The sequence below is a fragment of the Accipiter gentilis genome, chromosome 6, assembly GCF_929443795.1.
Source record: "Accipiter gentilis chromosome 6, bAccGen1.1, whole genome shotgun sequence".
Lineage (NCBI taxonomy): Eukaryota > Metazoa > Chordata > Aves > Accipitriformes > Accipitridae > Astur > Astur gentilis.
In genome coordinates, this window is record NC_064885.1 from 9,685,563 (window position 1) to 9,704,232 (window position 18,670).

The 18,670-nt window shown below is 43.1% G+C and overlaps 1 protein-coding gene across 1 annotated transcript in view; it reads right to left on the bottom strand.

Moving 5' to 3' along the window:
* MYBBP1A (MYB binding protein 1a) overlaps positions 1-18,670 on the bottom strand; it is a 63,423-nt gene that overhangs the window by 42,415 nt on the left and 2,338 nt on the right. Inside the window, exons 4-22 of the mRNA XM_049801969.1 lie at positions 18,558-18,641; positions 18,082-18,156; positions 17,528-17,635; positions 16,272-16,462; positions 15,816-15,983; positions 14,328-14,445; positions 11,624-11,913; positions 10,589-10,696; positions 9,842-9,967; positions 8,866-9,069; positions 8,102-8,210; positions 7,610-7,697; positions 6,352-6,494; positions 5,586-5,675; positions 4,775-4,915; positions 3,896-4,060; positions 2,670-2,827; positions 1,705-1,839; positions 358-469 (exon numbers count right to left, since the gene is read on the bottom strand). Of these exons, the coding sequence (XP_049657926.1) occupies positions 358-469; positions 1,705-1,839; positions 2,670-2,827; positions 3,896-4,060; positions 4,775-4,915; positions 5,586-5,675; positions 6,352-6,494; positions 7,610-7,697; positions 8,102-8,210; positions 8,866-9,069; positions 9,842-9,967; positions 10,589-10,696; positions 11,624-11,913; positions 14,328-14,445; positions 15,816-15,983; positions 16,272-16,462; positions 17,528-17,635; positions 18,082-18,156; positions 18,558-18,641 (2,613 nt within the window). The remainder of the gene's footprint in view (positions 1-357; positions 470-1,704; positions 1,840-2,669; positions 2,828-3,895; positions 4,061-4,774; positions 4,916-5,585; positions 5,676-6,351; positions 6,495-7,609; positions 7,698-8,101; positions 8,211-8,865; positions 9,070-9,841; positions 9,968-10,588; positions 10,697-11,623; positions 11,914-14,327; positions 14,446-15,815; positions 15,984-16,271; positions 16,463-17,527; positions 17,636-18,081; positions 18,157-18,557; positions 18,642-18,670) is intronic.

Below are 18,670 nucleotides of genomic sequence, written 5' to 3' on the forward strand. Positions count from 1 at the left end.
TGCTCCTCAGCACCCTCCCAGAAAAGAACTCAAGAGTGACTGTCAAGAGATTAGTGGAAAAAGTAGCAAGTCAGCCAGGAGAGCAGCATAAATATACACCAGGCTTCTTAGGCAATTAACCTGAATCCACTGTACATCAGCAGCCCCTGGTGGCTATGGGCAAGCAGGCACTGCAAAGGCAGGAAGGTGAGGGCCAGAAGGGGATGGGGAATTTGACAGCTTTATGGAAATCATGTAGACAGGTATATGCAAGCAGCAGGAACAGCGAGACTGAATAAGCAAGGCCCGTTCAGCGAAATGGGGTAATGTAACTTTACTGGCAAAAAACACTGCCTCAAAAGCAGGCTGCTGTCTAACCTGACAAGCCTGCGGGATGGTGTTGCTCTGTTTCTCTGGCAGAGGGGTAGGAGGAGTTGATGATTTATCGGACGTGTTTCCTCTCAACACTTTGAGCAGGTATAATGAGGCACTAAAAAAGAAAAGGAAAAGGGGAGAACATAGCAGTTACCACAGTGTCACGGTGCCACTGCAAAGCCACCTGAGGGCAGAGGCCAAGTGATGCAGGCAGCTTATTCTGTAACAAGGGGTGTTAAAGAGTGCGAGAGGGCTGCTTATCTCAGTCCAACTCTCTCTTGCCAGATCTAAAGACAAATAAATCAATTCATTATCTGTCACTGCAGTCAGACATCCTCATTATCAGCCTGGTTTCCTCAAGCTCATGCTTTGAGTAGCACTGCTTGAGGACTTCTACATTTGCCCAGGATTTCCAAGCCTGCACAGCTCAGCCAGTGCTGCAGTGCAGCCCTCTCAGCCCAAGCTGCTGTGTGTCTGGAGAACTCGGGCATATCAACTGAGAGAGCATGCAGACAGTCTGCTGCTTTTGAGAAATGTTGTATTAACTGGGCACAGCTCCACTCAGGACTGCCACTGCCAGGAAGCTGTCAGGGAGCCATGCGGCATACACAGCCAGCTCTGTGCTGCCAGGAAGTACCAGTGTCTGCCCAGCCACAAGCCAGGTGTGCTGCAGAGCCAACATGGCACGATGGCACTGGGTTGACCATGCAACATGGTACCCACTTCACACACAGCTGTGTTGAAAAATCCCAGACAGAGTATGAAAGTCCTCCTGAAACTGCCTGCAAGTCACAAGAGAGCCTACTGATAAATAGCATTCCCATTTACACCAGGAAACAGCAAGATTCCTTATGTTTCCTAACAAATACACATATGGCTTATCCTAATTCACCTGCATTCAGCAGCAAAGGAGTGAAAACTGGTACATACAGTCAGGACTCAATCATTATTGTCCTCATTGTGCTATCATGGGGACAGTAAACCACTGTACTTACCCAATGATCATTGCAGATTGACTATAAATTACACTCATCCCCACACTGAATCGCACACAATTCATTACTCCCCAGTGAAGCCTCAAAGAAGTGCTTCCCATCACTATCAGCAAAGCTGTACCAGACCATTTCTGTATCACAAAGCCCACAGAAGATGATCACCAAAAAATGGACATCTGTTTGAAAATGTTTCAGACTGCTAGGATTACTGACTAGTCCTCACGTAAGACACAGATGCTGGCACCTAGCCTTCATCGAGTCTCTCGCTTCTCTGAACTGTTTTAACATGCAACATTACACCTGCTTACAGACCACCCCACAGCACAGAGTAGAGACGCTCCTTTTTAACACTCACCTGAAATAATAGAGAGCCACTGAAGAGTCAGTGTGCTTGCAGGCCTTCTTCACAAGCCTCTCCACAAAAGCATGCAAATCTTCTTTCAGGGCATCCACTCTCTTGCAGTACTGCTTAGTTCGGCACAATGAGTTCCTAAAAGGGCATTAAAAACAAACCCAAAGCCATTACCTACAGAAAGGGCTCTGGGAAACAGATTGCTATGAACCCTTATTACTGAGCTCAGGGCAACACATAAACAAAAACGGTGCTAGCTGTGGGCAGCAAAAGAGGCAGTCATTGCTGTGGCAAGAAGGGTGAGGAGACTTAACCGCTCTTTGCCTTCAAGCACCTATTTAGGCATCAGAGTCAACTTCCCTCCACAGCTCCCACAAAGGCGATTAACTGGCTCAAATGCTGTTACTGCAGAACTGCTTCTCAATGGGGGGTAGAGAGCAGCACTGAGGATGTCAGCAAGCGGTGTACAGAGGACACATCATGTCACACACCACACATCATGTTTGTGTCTAGCTTATATCATGCCTCACTTCCGACCGTGAACAGAGAGAATTTGCACCCTGCCTGTCTCAATAATAACCTGTTGGGAGTTTTGTTCCAGCCACAGCAGCAACTCTAAGCCTAGGGATTTGTTGCATGGTCTGACTCAGAGGTCAGAGGCCTGTGAAGATGTTTAGTGGCATGGCACCATGCCTACAATACCAATGTTTTTTCTTAAGGTTTCCACCTGCAGACAGGTTTAACACTTGAAGTCCCTTAGACTAGAAAACCAAGATCCTGATTTCTCTCCTGCAGGTAATGACTAAGTATCATGTGCATGTGTGGTGCTGGTAACCTAATTCTACACGTAACCTATAAGCATAACAATTGTCTTTGATCTTAGAAAGGCCACCTTCTGGGATTCAACCAACACCACTGGTATCTACCAAAAGCTATTGCCTATTATCTGGAGGACTAAGGACACTTACTTGAAGATATTGGCTGTTTTCTGGAGGAAGTCAATCTCCTGCTTGTCAGAGTCTGAGCTCATGCATTGTTCAATCACCCGAAGCAGGGGCTCAATGACATCAAACACCAAGGGGTTCTCTGATTGCTTAGTCAGGAATGCTTCAATCAGATCCAGCACCTGCAAACATAGTTATTGATGTAAGAAGTAATGCAGACACAGAAATATGATGGATCTACCCAGAGCAGCTCCTTCACAGACTGCAGTGTGCTACGCAGCAGCTGAAGGGGGCTAGAGAAAACTATTTGCAGCTGAGATCTGTACACCTTCTGCTATCATTTGTACTGCTAGGGCATGAGAAACTGAAAATTAAAAACTTGAAACTGAAGATTAAAGGCTGCCTGTTGACTTCAGCCTATTTTGTGCAGTGACACCATTTAGAAACAGCAGTTACGAGAATCACTGCCACATGGCCAGACCAGCAGTCACTATAACTTGGCACATATTTCTGTTAGCACCATTAACTGATAGCTCTCACCTCTGTGAGCCCTACGTGACTTCCAGACAGTGCATTAGCATAAGATCAGCCTCTTGTAGCACAGCATCAGAGTGAAAATGCAGTAAAGCCAATGGATCGCTACACGATTCAGGCTTCATCTTGGCTAATCTGACATGAGACATTTCTCTACGCGAGCGGCTGGAACTGTCCCTAGATGCTTGAATATCCTGGACAGTTCACACTGACACCAGGTGGCCTGAAGTCAGTATTACAGTCACAAATAACCAGGGGGTGTCAGCCATAATCCTCCTGATTTTATTAGCATAACAAGCCAAAAAAAAGCTTACATTGCAAAATTGCCAGAGGGTTTTTATGCATGTCACACTAAGGCACATCGAGCTTGTCCAGTTTACAAAAACTGACAGGCACCTACACCTTTGGGTAGGTGTGGGGAAGGATCTAATAAACTTAATCATTTCAGATCAGCAAATGGAAACCACGGTTCACTTTTTGATAGCACAGTCCTGTTTTTTGTTTTGACGTAGGCATATGAAGCCTCCAATCAATGACCATGATCTTGCTGTGCCAGGTGCTGTACAAAGCCAGACCAATCCAGTCCCAACCGGCAGGAGCTTACGACATACATCTATGTCCAAGCTGTTCAGTGTTAAGTAGCTCATGGCATGCAGTACACTAAAACTAATGTTCTAGTAAGCCAGAGGTCTTCACACCGAACACTTAGCTCCCACCTTAATCTTGAAATCCCTCCGTAGGATCTTCTCTTTCCGCATCCTGTCTTTCTCATTCTTCTTCGCCTGGATCCGTTTTTGCTGCTCCGCAAAAAGGGCTGAGATATTCTTGTCAAGAGCCATCATAGCCTCATCATCCAGCTCTTCATCACTCTCATCTCCTCCCTTTTGTTTTTAGAATGCAAAAACAACACATCATTTCATGTACTTCAAAAAGACACTGTGGAGAGCACCGCAGCCAAGAGCGGACTCACAATCACAGTAGAGATGTAGCTTCCTCTAGACCCAGAATAACAACATGGGGAGGGAAAACAGATGCTCACATCAATGAAAAATCTAGGAAATATGAGCTATCAGGCAATCCTGGGTGCACAGTACTAACACAGAGCTAGAGGATCAGGAGAGGGAAGAGGCTGAGGTTTTGACACTTACTCCCTCTGTGCTGCTGCTCCTTCAGTAAAGAGGTTAATGTTACTATGTCTGTAGCCTTTATAGGAATCATTAAACCACACTCCAGCACTGCTACAAGAAGTCTCCAGAGCGGCCTACAGCAATCACACTCCTCCACACAGGCCAGCCAATACAGGCACCATATAACAGTACCTCAGTGCTTCAGTTCACATCAATCATGTTTATTACAGGCAGGAATACAAGCTATATCAGGCTAGACTGGACAAGCAAAAGCACTCAAGACACACTAAATAGAAGACTTATCCCCACAGCTTGCTTTGAAGATCCTGACCTCCTGCTTCAAATGCCATACAAAGATGACTGCCAGGGCTATCACTGCATGGGCTCAGATAGGATGTGGGCGTTAGATAATCTTTCACGACCCCAAACCTCCTGGTATCTGCATCAAGGTAGGCAGTGAAAACGTACCAATGCATTCCCTGCTTGGAGAACATTCATCAGCTGGGTGCGAAAATCATCATCAACTTCTTCATTCTTTTCCTCATCTTCACTGTCATTTTCTTCCTCAGTGTCGCCTTCATCTGAGGAGTCCTCACTTCCTTCCTCATCCTGAGGAAGAAAAGTTCATCTCCTGACCCCACCGTTCCTCAAGCCCTACTCAATTCTCAGATGTATCACTGTTCAGAAATAAAAACTCAGGCCTGCCCTCACACCACTGCCTTGCTTTCAGCCCTCAGATTCAAGTAAAGACAACTCAGATGAGATACCAGGTCTTCACAAGACCTAAAGGCAGAATGCAATACAGACTGTCATATTAAACCAGTATCAAAAAGAAGCTTCCAAGGAACATCTGAAGTAACAGCTGCCATCTGACTCTCCTTTCCGCTAATGCTTATAATGCTTTGTGACTCAAATCTCTGCAGTTCTTAAAACCCAAGATCTTGAATTCAGATGGCTGTGCATCACAGCAACGATTCAGTCTGCGGCTGCAAAAAAGAGGCCTGTGCTAATTTCAGGATGCAGTCATTTGTTCTCAGGAAGTCATCTATTCATACAGCCATACCTACAACAGCATTTTCCTTCAAGGCCAACAGGCTAATAAACATGCACTTCCAACAAGCCATTTGTGTGTTGCTCTTTTAAAATAAATCTTAATAGAGCAACAGCCATTTTACTCAAGACAGAGAAATGCAATTACGTCTAATACCACAAATCATGAGAAACATTAAACAGTGAAGGTCTGAAGAGTATTTGTCACTGGCAATGGCACATCAACTACCGTATCCTGTGCAGATTTGATCTTCTTCTCTGATTCTTCCATCACAACAACAGCACTTTCTTCATTTTGCTCTTGGTATGGGTCAAGAACCTGCAAAAAAGAGGGACTTGTGTTTTTTCAGTGTTTTGTTTTGATGCATTTCTTGTGTACAACAGACAAGAATTTCGGCACAATAAGCCAGCTGAATAATGAAATAGTAAGTAAGGGCATTCAACTTTCTGGCTTATATCATGTTTGTTAATATGCTAAACTGAAGAGGTTGGTGACATCACAAATTTTGATTTGTTACAAATTAAGTATTAGGTTTATCATATAAAGTACCTGATAGCTCATCTTTGCAATCCACATATTACTCTCTCAGAAGACACCACCTTATTCAGTGGTACAACCAATTCAGATTTTCAGTGTCACTTATTTTTACCACCTCTAAGCTTTTAGCCTTTCTAGAAAAAAGAAGTTGTTACCATTTATACTTACATATAAAATCTACCAGCTATATAAACTGACACAGGAATTTCTTCAGCTTAAAGAATACAGCTTAAAGTTAGCAGATCTCAGGCTCCCATTAAAAAAAAACAAACAAACAAACAAAAAAGCCCCCAAGAACCACTCTCTGTAAGCTGCATTTAAAATTCAATAGCACACATTGTCAGACATTTTCTAAATCAAGGAGGCTTTTATTTAATCCCAAAATAGAGACATGCCTGTGTATCTGTTAGGGACAAGACAGGTGAACAGTACAATGCTCTACTAGTGCCTCACTTACATCCAGGATTAGCTGCAAGCCCCTCTTGGTCAGGTTAGGGCATATCCGTACAAACACACTCTTGGAAATCCGACGTACAAGTAGGCTGGGCTGGGCAAGGAGGGAGAGAAGGATTTCCACCATCACCTCAACCCATCCTGGCTCTGCACAGGAACAAACAAACAATGACAGAAAGGGGCAAAAACACTGCACTGGCACATCAATAAGAGACTACAGAAAAATTCACCAAGGAAAAAAGATAAGTCATTCTAGCTGATCATTAGAAGTACTCATTCAACAACAGACCAGAGAGAACCGAGTGTCAAGCTAAAGACTGTAGCTGTGTTGGAAGGCTACTAGCTGTAGGGAGAAACATGCTTTGCTTAGGCCACTGCAAAGCCTTACCAGGTAACAAATTCTACTATTGATTAAATCATTACTTAGATTAGCAGTTCTCCAAATCATGTGACACCTACTTGGCTGCATTAAAGCAATCAGCAGCTAGTCAGCAAAAGTATATATATTTTTATAGTGTTTCCAATGAAACCAGGGGTCACAGCAACCCATGAAAAGCACTGACATTTGAAACTGGTCCACTAGTTCAAAAGTTTGGGAATCCTAACCTACATACAAGCAAGCCACCATAGAATTACAGCTTTTATTTTCACAGTACCAGTACCCTCAAATTTACACAGAGATTTAATGAGAACAACAGGACCACAGTTAAGAGAGGAAGTCAAAACACCAAGCCCGTTTTTTTCCTGGCCAAGTCCCAACCTAGCTCCACAGGCCCTAAACAAGGACTAGCCCCAATCAGCAAACAGGCTGTATCTACACACAGGACACATTTATTTTGCCCAGAACTTGAGCTGTGAAAGTACCAAGTTTCAGGGCTGCAGGCTGTTAGGAAAGCCCACAGCTTTGCCCAGGCAAATGCCACCACTTCAGTCAAGCTCTTGGCCAGCACAGAACAAGGACTCAAAAAGACTGAACTCCCTTGGACACTGCTCGTCTGAACAATGGCCAGCAGTGAAGCCCACCTATCCCTTAAGAGGCACGCAGGAACACAATGCACTGAGGACATGGATAGAGAGCTGGAGCAAGAGACAAGAGATTTAGAAAGACAAGAGAATGAAGGAGAGGGGATTCTCCTGGGGATAAGTGCATCAAGCCAGAACCGATGCAGTCAGAGTGCTTCACTAATGCAGAACTGCCACCTTCTGTCTTTTGACAGACCATTAGCAAGGCCACCCCATTTCTTTCTGTAGGAAAGACTCACCAGTCTTTTTCTTCTTAGGTTCTTTGCTGAATGCCTTCTCTGTGCAGTTCAGAAGGTCACTCAGAATATCCATTGTTTCAGACTGATTCTGTTTGATCACAAGCAGACAGTAAACACCCTCTCTGAATTCCCCACTACCAACAGCAACAGGTGGAATATACCCCAAATCTAAGGACCTCTCTAAATAGGTACAGATATTAAAATCCGCTACTACAACTCTTCTGCAGAAGAAAATATGAAACTAAGTAAAAATTGCTCCACTCGGCAGCAAATCAAGGGCAAAACTAACGCTCATGCCAAGCTTTGCCCCTGTAAGTCAATGTATACAGTTAGTGTCAGAATCACAGTTTATTAGCTGCCAGTTGCCCATTTTTAGAACCCTGAGGCTGTGAAAGATTGGATCTCTGAACACAAAGAAACTCTCCAGCTCAGTGCTCAGAAAGCCCAGCTATCAGCCCAATGTATACCACAAATATGCTTCAGAGGTCTTACCTTGAAAAGATGAATGGCCATTAAAAGCAGAAGTTGCTGAAAAGCAATGACTTTGGCACTGTCTGATTTATTTTCCTTCTTCTGCAGATTCTTCACAGACTGAAGTGTTCTGAAGAAAGAAACCCTTTTGAGTCTTTCACAATTGCAAAGCAAATCCGCTCTTATGATCAGACTAAAAACATGACCAAACCCATAGTACCATTTTCTGTACTTTAATTTATTGAAATTGGACATACATATATACAAAATCTTAACCCAACAATAGTATCTCACTGTGTGTAGCTTACAAAAAACTCTGCACTTGGGCACAGGCTAGATTCCTAATACTACAGTCAAGGCATAGACCTTTATGGAAAATCAAGCTCAGAAAAGAGCACCAGAAAAGAGTCACTGAGAAGTTAGTGCAGGCATTATTAGGAGAAAAGATTAGCAGAGTTACAATCATGTTTGGGAGAGGGACTATGAGCAAAAATAGAAAAGTACATGGCCCCTTACACATAGTTAACACACAGAAGGAACAGGAAGAAAGGAATGGGGTGATGAGAAACAGAAAGGCATCCTGAAACTCAGTCACAGGTGCAGGATACTCAAAGGGAGAAATAGAACTGCCACTGTCTGTAAAATGGCTCTGCTATAGTAGCCACAACAGCAGGAGGATGAGAGCACACAATCTCTCTTTTGCTGGCCCAAAGAGAGACTAAGACTAGGGCTTTTCAATCTTCCTCATTTCACCAACCCAGCACCCAGCTTCCCAAGTCTCTCACCTCTCCCAGGCATCCCTCTGTCCCTTGGTAAAAGGCTTCACAGCTTTGACATGCTCACTGGAGAGCAGCTTGTTGGCATACTCAACAAGGAGAAAGATCCACAGCTTCCCATCTGCAGTCACACCATGGATATGCTTCTCCCTCAAGGCTGCAGCCTTTGCTGTATCCCCCAAAACAGTCAAGGTGTTTAGAGTCTGAAGTAACCTACAAAGAAAAACAGCCAGCATGTTACTGGCAGAGGAACCAGATGGCCTTCTCACACTCCAAAATAATGCCCACCAGTGGAGCACTCTCATCCCAGAGCTCTGGTCACTCATTGCAACCTAGATTCACAGGGCCTAAGTTTCAACCCATGCCTGTATCCAAGTACAGTAATGTATAGCTCATCGTCTTGGTGTTCCCAAGCACACCTGGTGCCCCCAAGGACAGTGACTATTATTCTCAGTTGTTCCCCATTCTGTGTCCTCTGCTTTCCCTCTACTGAGGTTGGAGCACCAGCTTTAGCACTCACCTAAAAGCATCTATTACTACCACCTCCATCTCCCTTAGTACAGGGAGGACTGCAGAGCCATCAGCAGCTCAGATGCAGAGCAGACAGAAAGCCAACAGCAACCCACACAACCCCACCACCTCTCTCTTGGATCCTTCCACTTCCAGCTTGCAACAGAGGCAATGGAAATCTTATGAGAGAAAGCAACGTGAGCTCAACTCTATACCTACCTGTCATCACACACATACTCAGCAGGTTCGCCATGCAAAATTATGTTTTTATTGGTCAAAACTTAAGGATCTTTGGGAAATCCATCTAGGATCTCCTCAAAAAAAAAGCCATTCCCTGGTCCTGGAGTCAATCAAATGCTCCAATACCAGCTCACAATCCTAAACTTCTTGCCCTGCCATTCGCAGGCTGATCTTATCCTCGGGAAAAAAAAAAAGAGACATTTCCAAACTTAAAGCTTGCAAGCAAAATCCTTACCCAAAGAAGTAGTTTTCTGCCACTGAATGAGCCTCTTCATCTAAGGGGTCTGATGGAAGGACATTTGCCTCACTTATTTGGGAAGTCTTTTTCTTAGTCTCAAAGAAAGCATGGAAGAAGCAAAACCTAGAATTGACAGAAACAAGAACAAAATTAAGAGCCAGCTGGGTCATAACAAAGCAAGAACAGCCCATGTGTGCAAACCAAATAGCACCACACATTCACCACATTTTTATTCAAGGATGTCCAAGCACTGAAAAAAGTCACTATTTACAGTAAGACCCTTTCCTCAAGGTACACGGGGTAAAGAAGAGAGAAGGATGCTCAGAACTTCACAAAAGTGAAGTGCCAATGCTTGAAACCACACGATTCAATATTCAGACTGTCAGACTGGGGTCATAGTCTCCAAGACTTTTAAACCAACAGATAAATACTTATTAAGATCTGATGCAAAGATTACAAGTACTATCTTCAAGCAGTTTCAGTAACAAGAAACCTAAAATTTACTGAAAATAAATGGGACTAAGGTGATTTTAAGTGCCTGAACTACTTACGACAAGAGTTTGTCCAAGTCTGCAGAAGGTATTTTGAAAACAGAACCCAGTCTCCTAAACTATTTATGTTATGGAATATTTCCACTACTGAATTTGCCTAGTGTCATGGGGACAGCTTACCTGGAATATTGCTATAGAGCTAAACATAATTATTCCAAGCACACGTTGCATTAAATCTTTAAATCATCCTCACCTGGAAATGTCCATCACAAGGCTCTCTTCTTTTTTCACTGGACTTTCAATGATGTTAGCAAGTCGGTGGATGATCCATTTTCTTAATCGAGTAATCTTATGTTGTGGTCTTTCAATAAGGAAGTGGACACAATCAGTAGTTTGAAGACTATCCCAAAATAAACACAAACCAGACAATCCACTGCAGCATGAGGTGACTATCTAGATATTTAGAGGCTTTACACTAAAGATGCCATCTATGTAGTAAGAAAGCAACAGGTACATACGAAGAGATATAATCTTCCCGAGTTTGCTTTTTACTATGCCAAAGAGTCTATTTACCCCACTAAGGTACTACAGTTTAGCAAAAAGCACTTCAGGAATTGCAGTAGTCAGTAGAGTGAGGTTATAGGCGCACAAGTAACACACAGACATACTGTTTTAACAGCTTACATCTTTGGAAGAGGCCCCCGCAAGTAACCCAGTACCCGCAGCAACAAGTTGCGGATATTCAGCAAATAGCAGCACCAAGGAGGACAGAACTTTCTCTTGGTAAGTTTTCCTAGCTAGAAATTGCTACAAATGCCTACAAAGGATATAAATATTTTCAGGATACTCTTGAGGCATGGAAGGGTGTGCTTTGCTGTGGCCTAAGGAGACGAGCACCCAGGCCAGTTTAATAGTCAGATAAAAGGGATGCACAATTCCTACAAAGACCTGAGAGTCTGTAGTGAAAAAGGAAGCCACTGGACATCTTTGCCAAAGCAATTGTCAGGGCTAGAAAAGCAAGAGAAAAGGCTTCTTTGGTGATCCAGTCTGCTTTGGTCAGGCTGGCTGGTTCTCACCACGCTTGCCCCTATTTGCAGACTTGAATTTTGTCCCAGCAAGAGTCAGATGCTGAGGCTAAACCTTCTGGGACAGAGGCAATAGAACAGGTGACAATTGTCAACTCGTGGGAAGGGAACCAGCAAACGTTGGCTGTCCAAACCAGACTTCACACAGGTAGCTACTCTAACCACAAAACAGAAAAAGGAAGGTGCATCATCTATACACTCACATGTTTACATTCTCCTGGTTCTGTTTTTGCCGGTTACTTGAGAAGTCTAAACAACAGTCAAAGTCTGGCCTGAGGAACATGTCTTTGAGCCAGTCAATATATTTTTGCAATGCCACTGGCTGCAGGTGTCTGACTACCCTGGAAGAGCTGGAGAACACTGGATAGCCTTGATTGGTGAGAGTAGAAAAGCCGATCATCACTGCCAGCTGCCTCTCCAGGTCATCACAGCTGTTCAGAAATTCATCTATATATCCTTCCATCTCTGGAGCAAACTTAAATCGGTCTGGAAGCTAAAAAACATGGTCAAACAAGCAGGTTAGGAACCTCACACTGAGTCTGAGTGTCTTTGTAAGTACAAATCACTTTACGGATTTGACTGCAGTAAGTAAATTAAAGTCACGGGCCTGAACATTGGTCATAAGTCATACAGCAGGTCATCAATTTCACCTCATGGTCCTCCTCACATAGGAGCAACCACTGTAAGCAATCACAGAATCCTGTCAGGTACCAACTTCAACCCTTTAATTTGCACCTTCCCCAACAGTCAGGCTTCAGCGGGCTGGACCACATGCTGGCCTGTGCAGCTAAGCTCCTAGCCTGATCAACTCTTACTTTGGGTGAAAGTCCAGGGTGTTTCTCACATCACGTGCCTTAGACCTTCTCTCGATTTGGAAATTCACCCACATCAATTCTCGTCTCATCTAGCAGCCCTAGAGCTTGCTGACCTGCAGTGGGTAGAACAAATCCCACCTCCTCTCCCTGGCATCTCAGAAGTGTTGAGGCATTCTGAAAGGAGGGGGAGTTGACATGTTTAACCTAAAAACCATATCCTGAGGTGTTCCTGCTTTGTGCTAAGCCCCATCCTCAGTCCTGCCACTGATCCACAAGGCATACAGCTGGCAGGCTGCTGGCCTTAGCACACCATCCAGCAGCATGCAGACCACCAGGACATGTCCCATCTCACCACACATCCTATTTCCTTATGTTCTTTCATAGCTCACAGTGTTCAACTCCACTCATTTGTTCTGGAAAAAAACAAAAGCATAACTGGAGAAACCTCGAAGAGGGCAAGCTGTGGCTTCATTCCAAAAATGCAATGCAACTTCTGTAAATTAATAAACCAACTTGTTTGGTATAGCATCATGATCAATGCAGTGACCTGGCAGGAGCAGAAACAGTAATGAAAGTCTAGGGAACACTGTTCTTTTAAATAAAGGGACTATAAATTCCTAATTAACTACAGATCCATCCAATTATAACATAAATACCCCTGCAAGAAATCTCACACAAAACACAACTTAGCAAGCTCCTGCTTCCACTGTTGGAGAGCTCAATATTTGTGCATCAGTATGAAAACTGGGAGAAAACCTCCAGGAGAGACTGCTGTGAACAGGCTAATAACTCACAACAGGGGTTTCATCAGTCATCTCTCAACAAAAGCAAATCAAGTACATTTGCTCCCATGTTGAAAAAAAGTGGATTCGGGAAGATAACTGTCAGTAAATACCAGATTCAAGCTTTGCCTAGTTCCATCTCCAACAGCAACCAAAATACCGTAAGAAAGTACAAGATAACAGTATTTGCTTTCCAAAACAAACAATCTGTGTCAAGGGACAAAACACAACAAAACAAAACAAACGCACAAAACCAACAAATTCAAGCTAAGATCTTTTCTACTTCCTCGTTATCAACAATATTGGGGATTTCTCTTTCCATATAGTCGATCATTGTCTTCAGTGGATTTGTACGTTTCAGACAGGAATTAAATTAACAAATTTTTTGATGCACATGGAAGAACACAGCCTAATTCACTGTGCAACAAGCATAAAAAGCAAGAAACAGGAAAACAACTAAGTTAGTGGATAAACCCTGGAGAAAATTGGTCCATACAGGGAGGCACCACGGTAAGCATTATTTTCAGAGCAAACCCACACATCTATTGCTGCTTTGATACCAGAACAGAAAGACTGCAAAGTCCTATTCCTCCCAAGAGAGGCCAATGATTTTTGGGCCCACATGAAGAGGCTAAGGATTATGTTACCACAAAAGCCAACCCAAAGCCCATTTTTATCAGTATTCCCCTTTTATTCTTCCCCCCCTTTATTGCAGAGCTGTGTTGTTTGCTGGCTTCCCAGGAGGGAAGGAGGAAGAGGAGTTCCAAAATCCAATTCCCAAATAAAATTTGTGCTTAAACCTCAGATGTGCGTATTGAAACAAGCACTAACATAAACAAAAGCATGAGTTGTCCCTTTTTGTCTTTGCCTTCAAACGTTCATGCAACACCCAGCACAATGACAGACAAAAAGGAGCTTCTGGACACGCAAAATCAAAAGGACTGTTAAAGGATGACATATGACATTGTCAATATGCTGAGAGCTGCCCTTCCTCTGCTTCCCCCATCGTTAGAGCTTTCTCAGCAACATCAATGAAAGCAGGTGGGTCAGTGCTGAACAATTTCAAAACCCTTAAAATAAGTCTGACTGAAAAATACACAAATAGGCAATGACGATTAAACACAGCCTATACTCAGTCCACTGCAACCAGTGGTCATACAATAACCTTGCTTTTAGTAAGAGTCCAAGGTCTAAAATCATATAAACTTTTTTTTATACAAGACAATGTGAAACTAGAAAGGAGGGTGGAGAGGACTTCTACTCAGGACAGGGTCTTTAGCCCTGACTATGAGTACTTTCAGAAGACCTACCTGAGTCGTTACAACATGTTCTCCATACTGCTGCATCACTTTCCCTTTGAGAACCATCTGTAGCTGATCCAGAGACAACAAGGGGAGAGCACTGCCCAGCAACCGGTAGCACATGTAACTGAGTGGAAACAAAGAAGATTCCCTCAGGCAGAGGCACAGCAGTAAAGCCACACACAAGGGTAAGACAGAGAAGAAGTGGTGGGGCAGGCTACACAGAACATGCAGGAAGGCAGAAGTCAAAAATTCATGGACCCTGTGTTCAAAAATCCTACTGCCCAAAGCTTCTCTTCTGACCAGCATAGCTGCTAAGATCTCTCTCCGCAGCAGGTCCTCCGCTGTCTAGAAATAGATGAGTCCTCACCAGCAGTTCCTTCCACAGTCCACTTTCTGGACCTCTTCTCCCCAGGTATTTTATTTCCACAGGCCTAAAAAAACTTACTTAGTTTTTGACTACAGAAATTTACTTAGTTTTGACAGCAACTTGCTGTCAAATTTGATCAGAATTGCCCAATGGGCTCAGGAGTTATTAGATGGACAGCCCTAGCCTCATTTCTTCAGGAAATCAGGCTAAAAAAGCACCACTGTTGACCATACAAAGAGTATTTTCAGACCTACCCTAGCTAAGTCAAACAAGACTTAAACTGCTCAGGCTTGGAAAATGGTTTCCTTTCACTGTGATACTCATGTATTACATTAAGAAAATTTTTAATAGGTGCACCTCTACATCTTTTAAACCCTTGATCTAAGAAAGATTTAAACCTGGCCACAGACTGCCTTGCTATGGTCCAAATTAAATTAAGGTCCCCCAAAATGGTCACAGATTTGTGTTCTGGATTTTGCAGCATTTTTGTACAGCATGAGTCTCAACAGACAACTTAAATAATCCTACGAAGATCTAGTATTTGACTTGGAAAAGGAGCTGAAACAGCTACTGTTACGATGTCAGCGACAGCCATATCCCACTTAAAAACAAGGACCATGTCAGAATCCAAACATATCCAGGCATTTTAATTCGGTCCATCCCACAAAGCACAAGTCCAGCAGTATTAGACACAAATTTCAGAACTAGGGTTTGTCTACACAGGAGCTGTCCTTCTTAAACCACACAAACAAAGCCGAATGACCCTCCCTCTCAACCACTTAGAAAGAAAGGGACAGTACAGCTCCTCTGACAAGTCTTATAGGAGCAAGCTACAGATTTAAGACACCTTTATGCCCAATGAGGTGCATCACCTTTACGTGCTGTCCTAGTCAAGTTTAACCCCAAATTTGTTCTATGTCACAATTCTAAGAGAAATCTTACTAACTCCTGGTTTTAGGCTCCCTCTAAAGTTTCTCATGAATACCTAAATAATCAAAAGCAAGTGTTCTCACATTGTTCATGAGAAACCATATGGTCCATCCTACCACAGGGCAGCAGCAGAAAGACTGGGGCAAGAAACAGAAGGATAATATGGAAAAGAACACACAATGTATGTTAAAACAAACCTCACAGGTCCCGATTTCTCCTTCAATAGCCCATTCTCCACACCTTCTTTCCAGAACAGTTCAAAGGCACCTTCCTTCAGTGAAACTTGTAGCAAATCAAACACTACACTGGGCAATTTCTTGTCCTTCTTTTCAGACTTGGCAGCACTTTGCAGAAGCTCTACAAGTCTAGAAGAAGAAAGAAAATAACGTGACAGATCTGGCCTGGAAGGGGATTGATGAAGGCCAAATTAATCCTGCTGAAGGACACAGAACGTTTCCTGAGCACAGCAGGCTGTGCCTCTTGGGAGAAATGAGAGCTATAATTTAGGAACCTGCGTAACAGTTAGCACCTAACCCTTAATAGCACCTGCAGTGGCAAATACAGACAGGTATCAGAATGAAAGCCAAGTTTCCCTCACTGCTAGCCAATAGACAGAGAATGTTGCATTTAATGTTCCTTATTTAAGAACTTACCTGGGAATATTCTTCTCATTTACAACAGTAGGTGAGCCAAAAAGCTTCTTCAGATTTTTAGGTTTCAGAACACTAGGGAATTTCTGTATGCCCACAAGCAAAAGGTGCAGGTTGTCTGGAGATGTGAAGGCTGAAGCGAGGTCACTTTGCAAGATACCAAACAGGACCTCCTCAAACACCGCTTCAGGAACCTAGACAGGAATGAAGGTGAAAGCATATGAGAAACATCTGAGGGCATTTTACTAACTTGCTGTGTCGTACATTCAAATACCTGCACTATAGGGCATTTTACTAGAAGCTTGCAGTGTTCCGGAAACTTTAGAAATAGTCTTTATGGCGACACAACCAAAAATAAATAATGGACGTGTCCAGTACTGCCATACAGTCCCCAGGTGCTTAACCATGTGGAGTAGGACAATATGTTGTCATCAGATAGCAATTCTGGTCAACTGACTCCAGCTGCAATCGTTCTCTTTTCCGACTGCTCCTGTCTGTACAGCTGTGCAGCCCAGGGAGGAGGAAACACTCTTGTATTAGCTTTTAATTATACCGCCCAAAAATAAGTTACTTGTTTCAATAGGATTTGCTGGTAAACAACTGTGTTCAATGGATTTAGAGAAAACTGGATCCAACGTTTTCATCAATAAAATGAGAAAAGCACAAAAACCGCTTTGATTTGTATTTTTTAAAGATTGGATTCAAAATACATTCAAACCTAACGTCAAGACTAAATGACACAGAATACTTCCATACAAAACATCATTTATTTTTTTATTTAATGCTGTTAGTCTTCACGTCTACAAACAATATGCACATAAAAGAAGGAAATAAACAAACTCTTCTTTCACTACATACTCATAGTGCCTTTACTCCATGTCCCTACATCCTTTCACTCCCAACAGACCAAAATTCAACCTTAGGCCCAGGCATGGTGCATAAAAAAGGAGGTTTGCTGTCTAGAGTTTTCAGCATACTTCTATTCAAAAGAGCAGAGGGTCTAACATACCGCCCAAGCAAGTCAACTGGGAAAAAACAGACCATGGGTTTGTCCACGATGAAATCAGACTAAGCTAACCCAGAGCATCCTTCCCAGAATAAAAGCATCTGCCTGCAGACAATACAGAAGACAACTCCCACAGTTTAAACTCACTCTTGCACACACACACTTTAACTTTCAACTCTGAATAAACTAAGGAAAAAGCAGTCCCTGAAGCAAATTCCTCCCTCGTCCCACCCACCAGCTACTGTGGCTATACCTCAGACATGATGTCAATAAGAGTTTTGCGAGGGAGATCTCTGAGGTGTGTTTGGTGATGGGCCAGCTGCTGGAGAAGCTGGATGCTCTCCAGCAGAGCTTTCCGGTCCTAGAAAGGAAACGTAAGCCAAAAACAGAGACATATATCAAAGATTAAGCTGAAGGCTCAGGTAATAATCCACTCTTGAGACCCTTATGCCTACTTGTAGTAAGAAACCTACACAATTGCTTCCTGATAGACCACTAAGCTTTTCTCAAAATGGTGTTTTCTAGCTGTATGGGACAACAGATCCCTTCCTTCCAGGAGAGGTAGGAACCTCCTGTACTATCTGACACAGTTCCTACATTCTAGTCAGGAACAGACATTTAAAAGGCAGAAAAAGTCCTTGGATAATGCAAAAAAAAAAAAAAAAAAAAAAGAAAGAACTGAACTTGATGCTTCAAGTCCCATCTCATCGACTAGCCAATGACCCAGCCTTTCTCTCCAGATCCTCTCTCTACTTCAGGCAGCCCTAGAACCAGTAGTGAAAAACAACATAACGACAGTAATGTCACCTTAATAAGCCGGCCAGATTGAAACAGAGCCACAACTCCAAAAAAGTTTCCAAAAGCAGCATTTCTCACAAGTTTCTGGAAAAGAAAAAAAAAAAGCCAGGGGTTAAAAATCCACTTCCCTCATCAGTTAGATTTCACGTTCAGCTACAGTGCTGATCAGCGGAACGAGATGGCTGGAAGATCTAGCCTTGAACACCCTGTCATATAAAGATAACATATAGAAAAGCACCCCCCTGCACTATGTTTAAGAACTGTCCTAGATTATCTTTCCGTCACATGGACGAATCTCAGCTAAAACTGGGCCAGCTGACAATGTCATCAACTTCCAGTTTTCACAAATATTTCCGTTATTTCATTATAGTAATTTGCTTCAGCAAGAATCCCAAAACTACAGTATCCAGGCACCAAGCCTTCACGGAACACAGAACAGTTAATTTAAACTAGCTGTTGGCTAATGCTGCTATGAGCCGACTCACCTTTTTCACTTTTTCCAGATTGTGTTTTTCTTTTATCTGTTCCAGGACGCTGCACATTGGAATTTCCTCAAAAGCTTGCAAAACCTGAGGACATGGATGGAATAGTTCAGTTT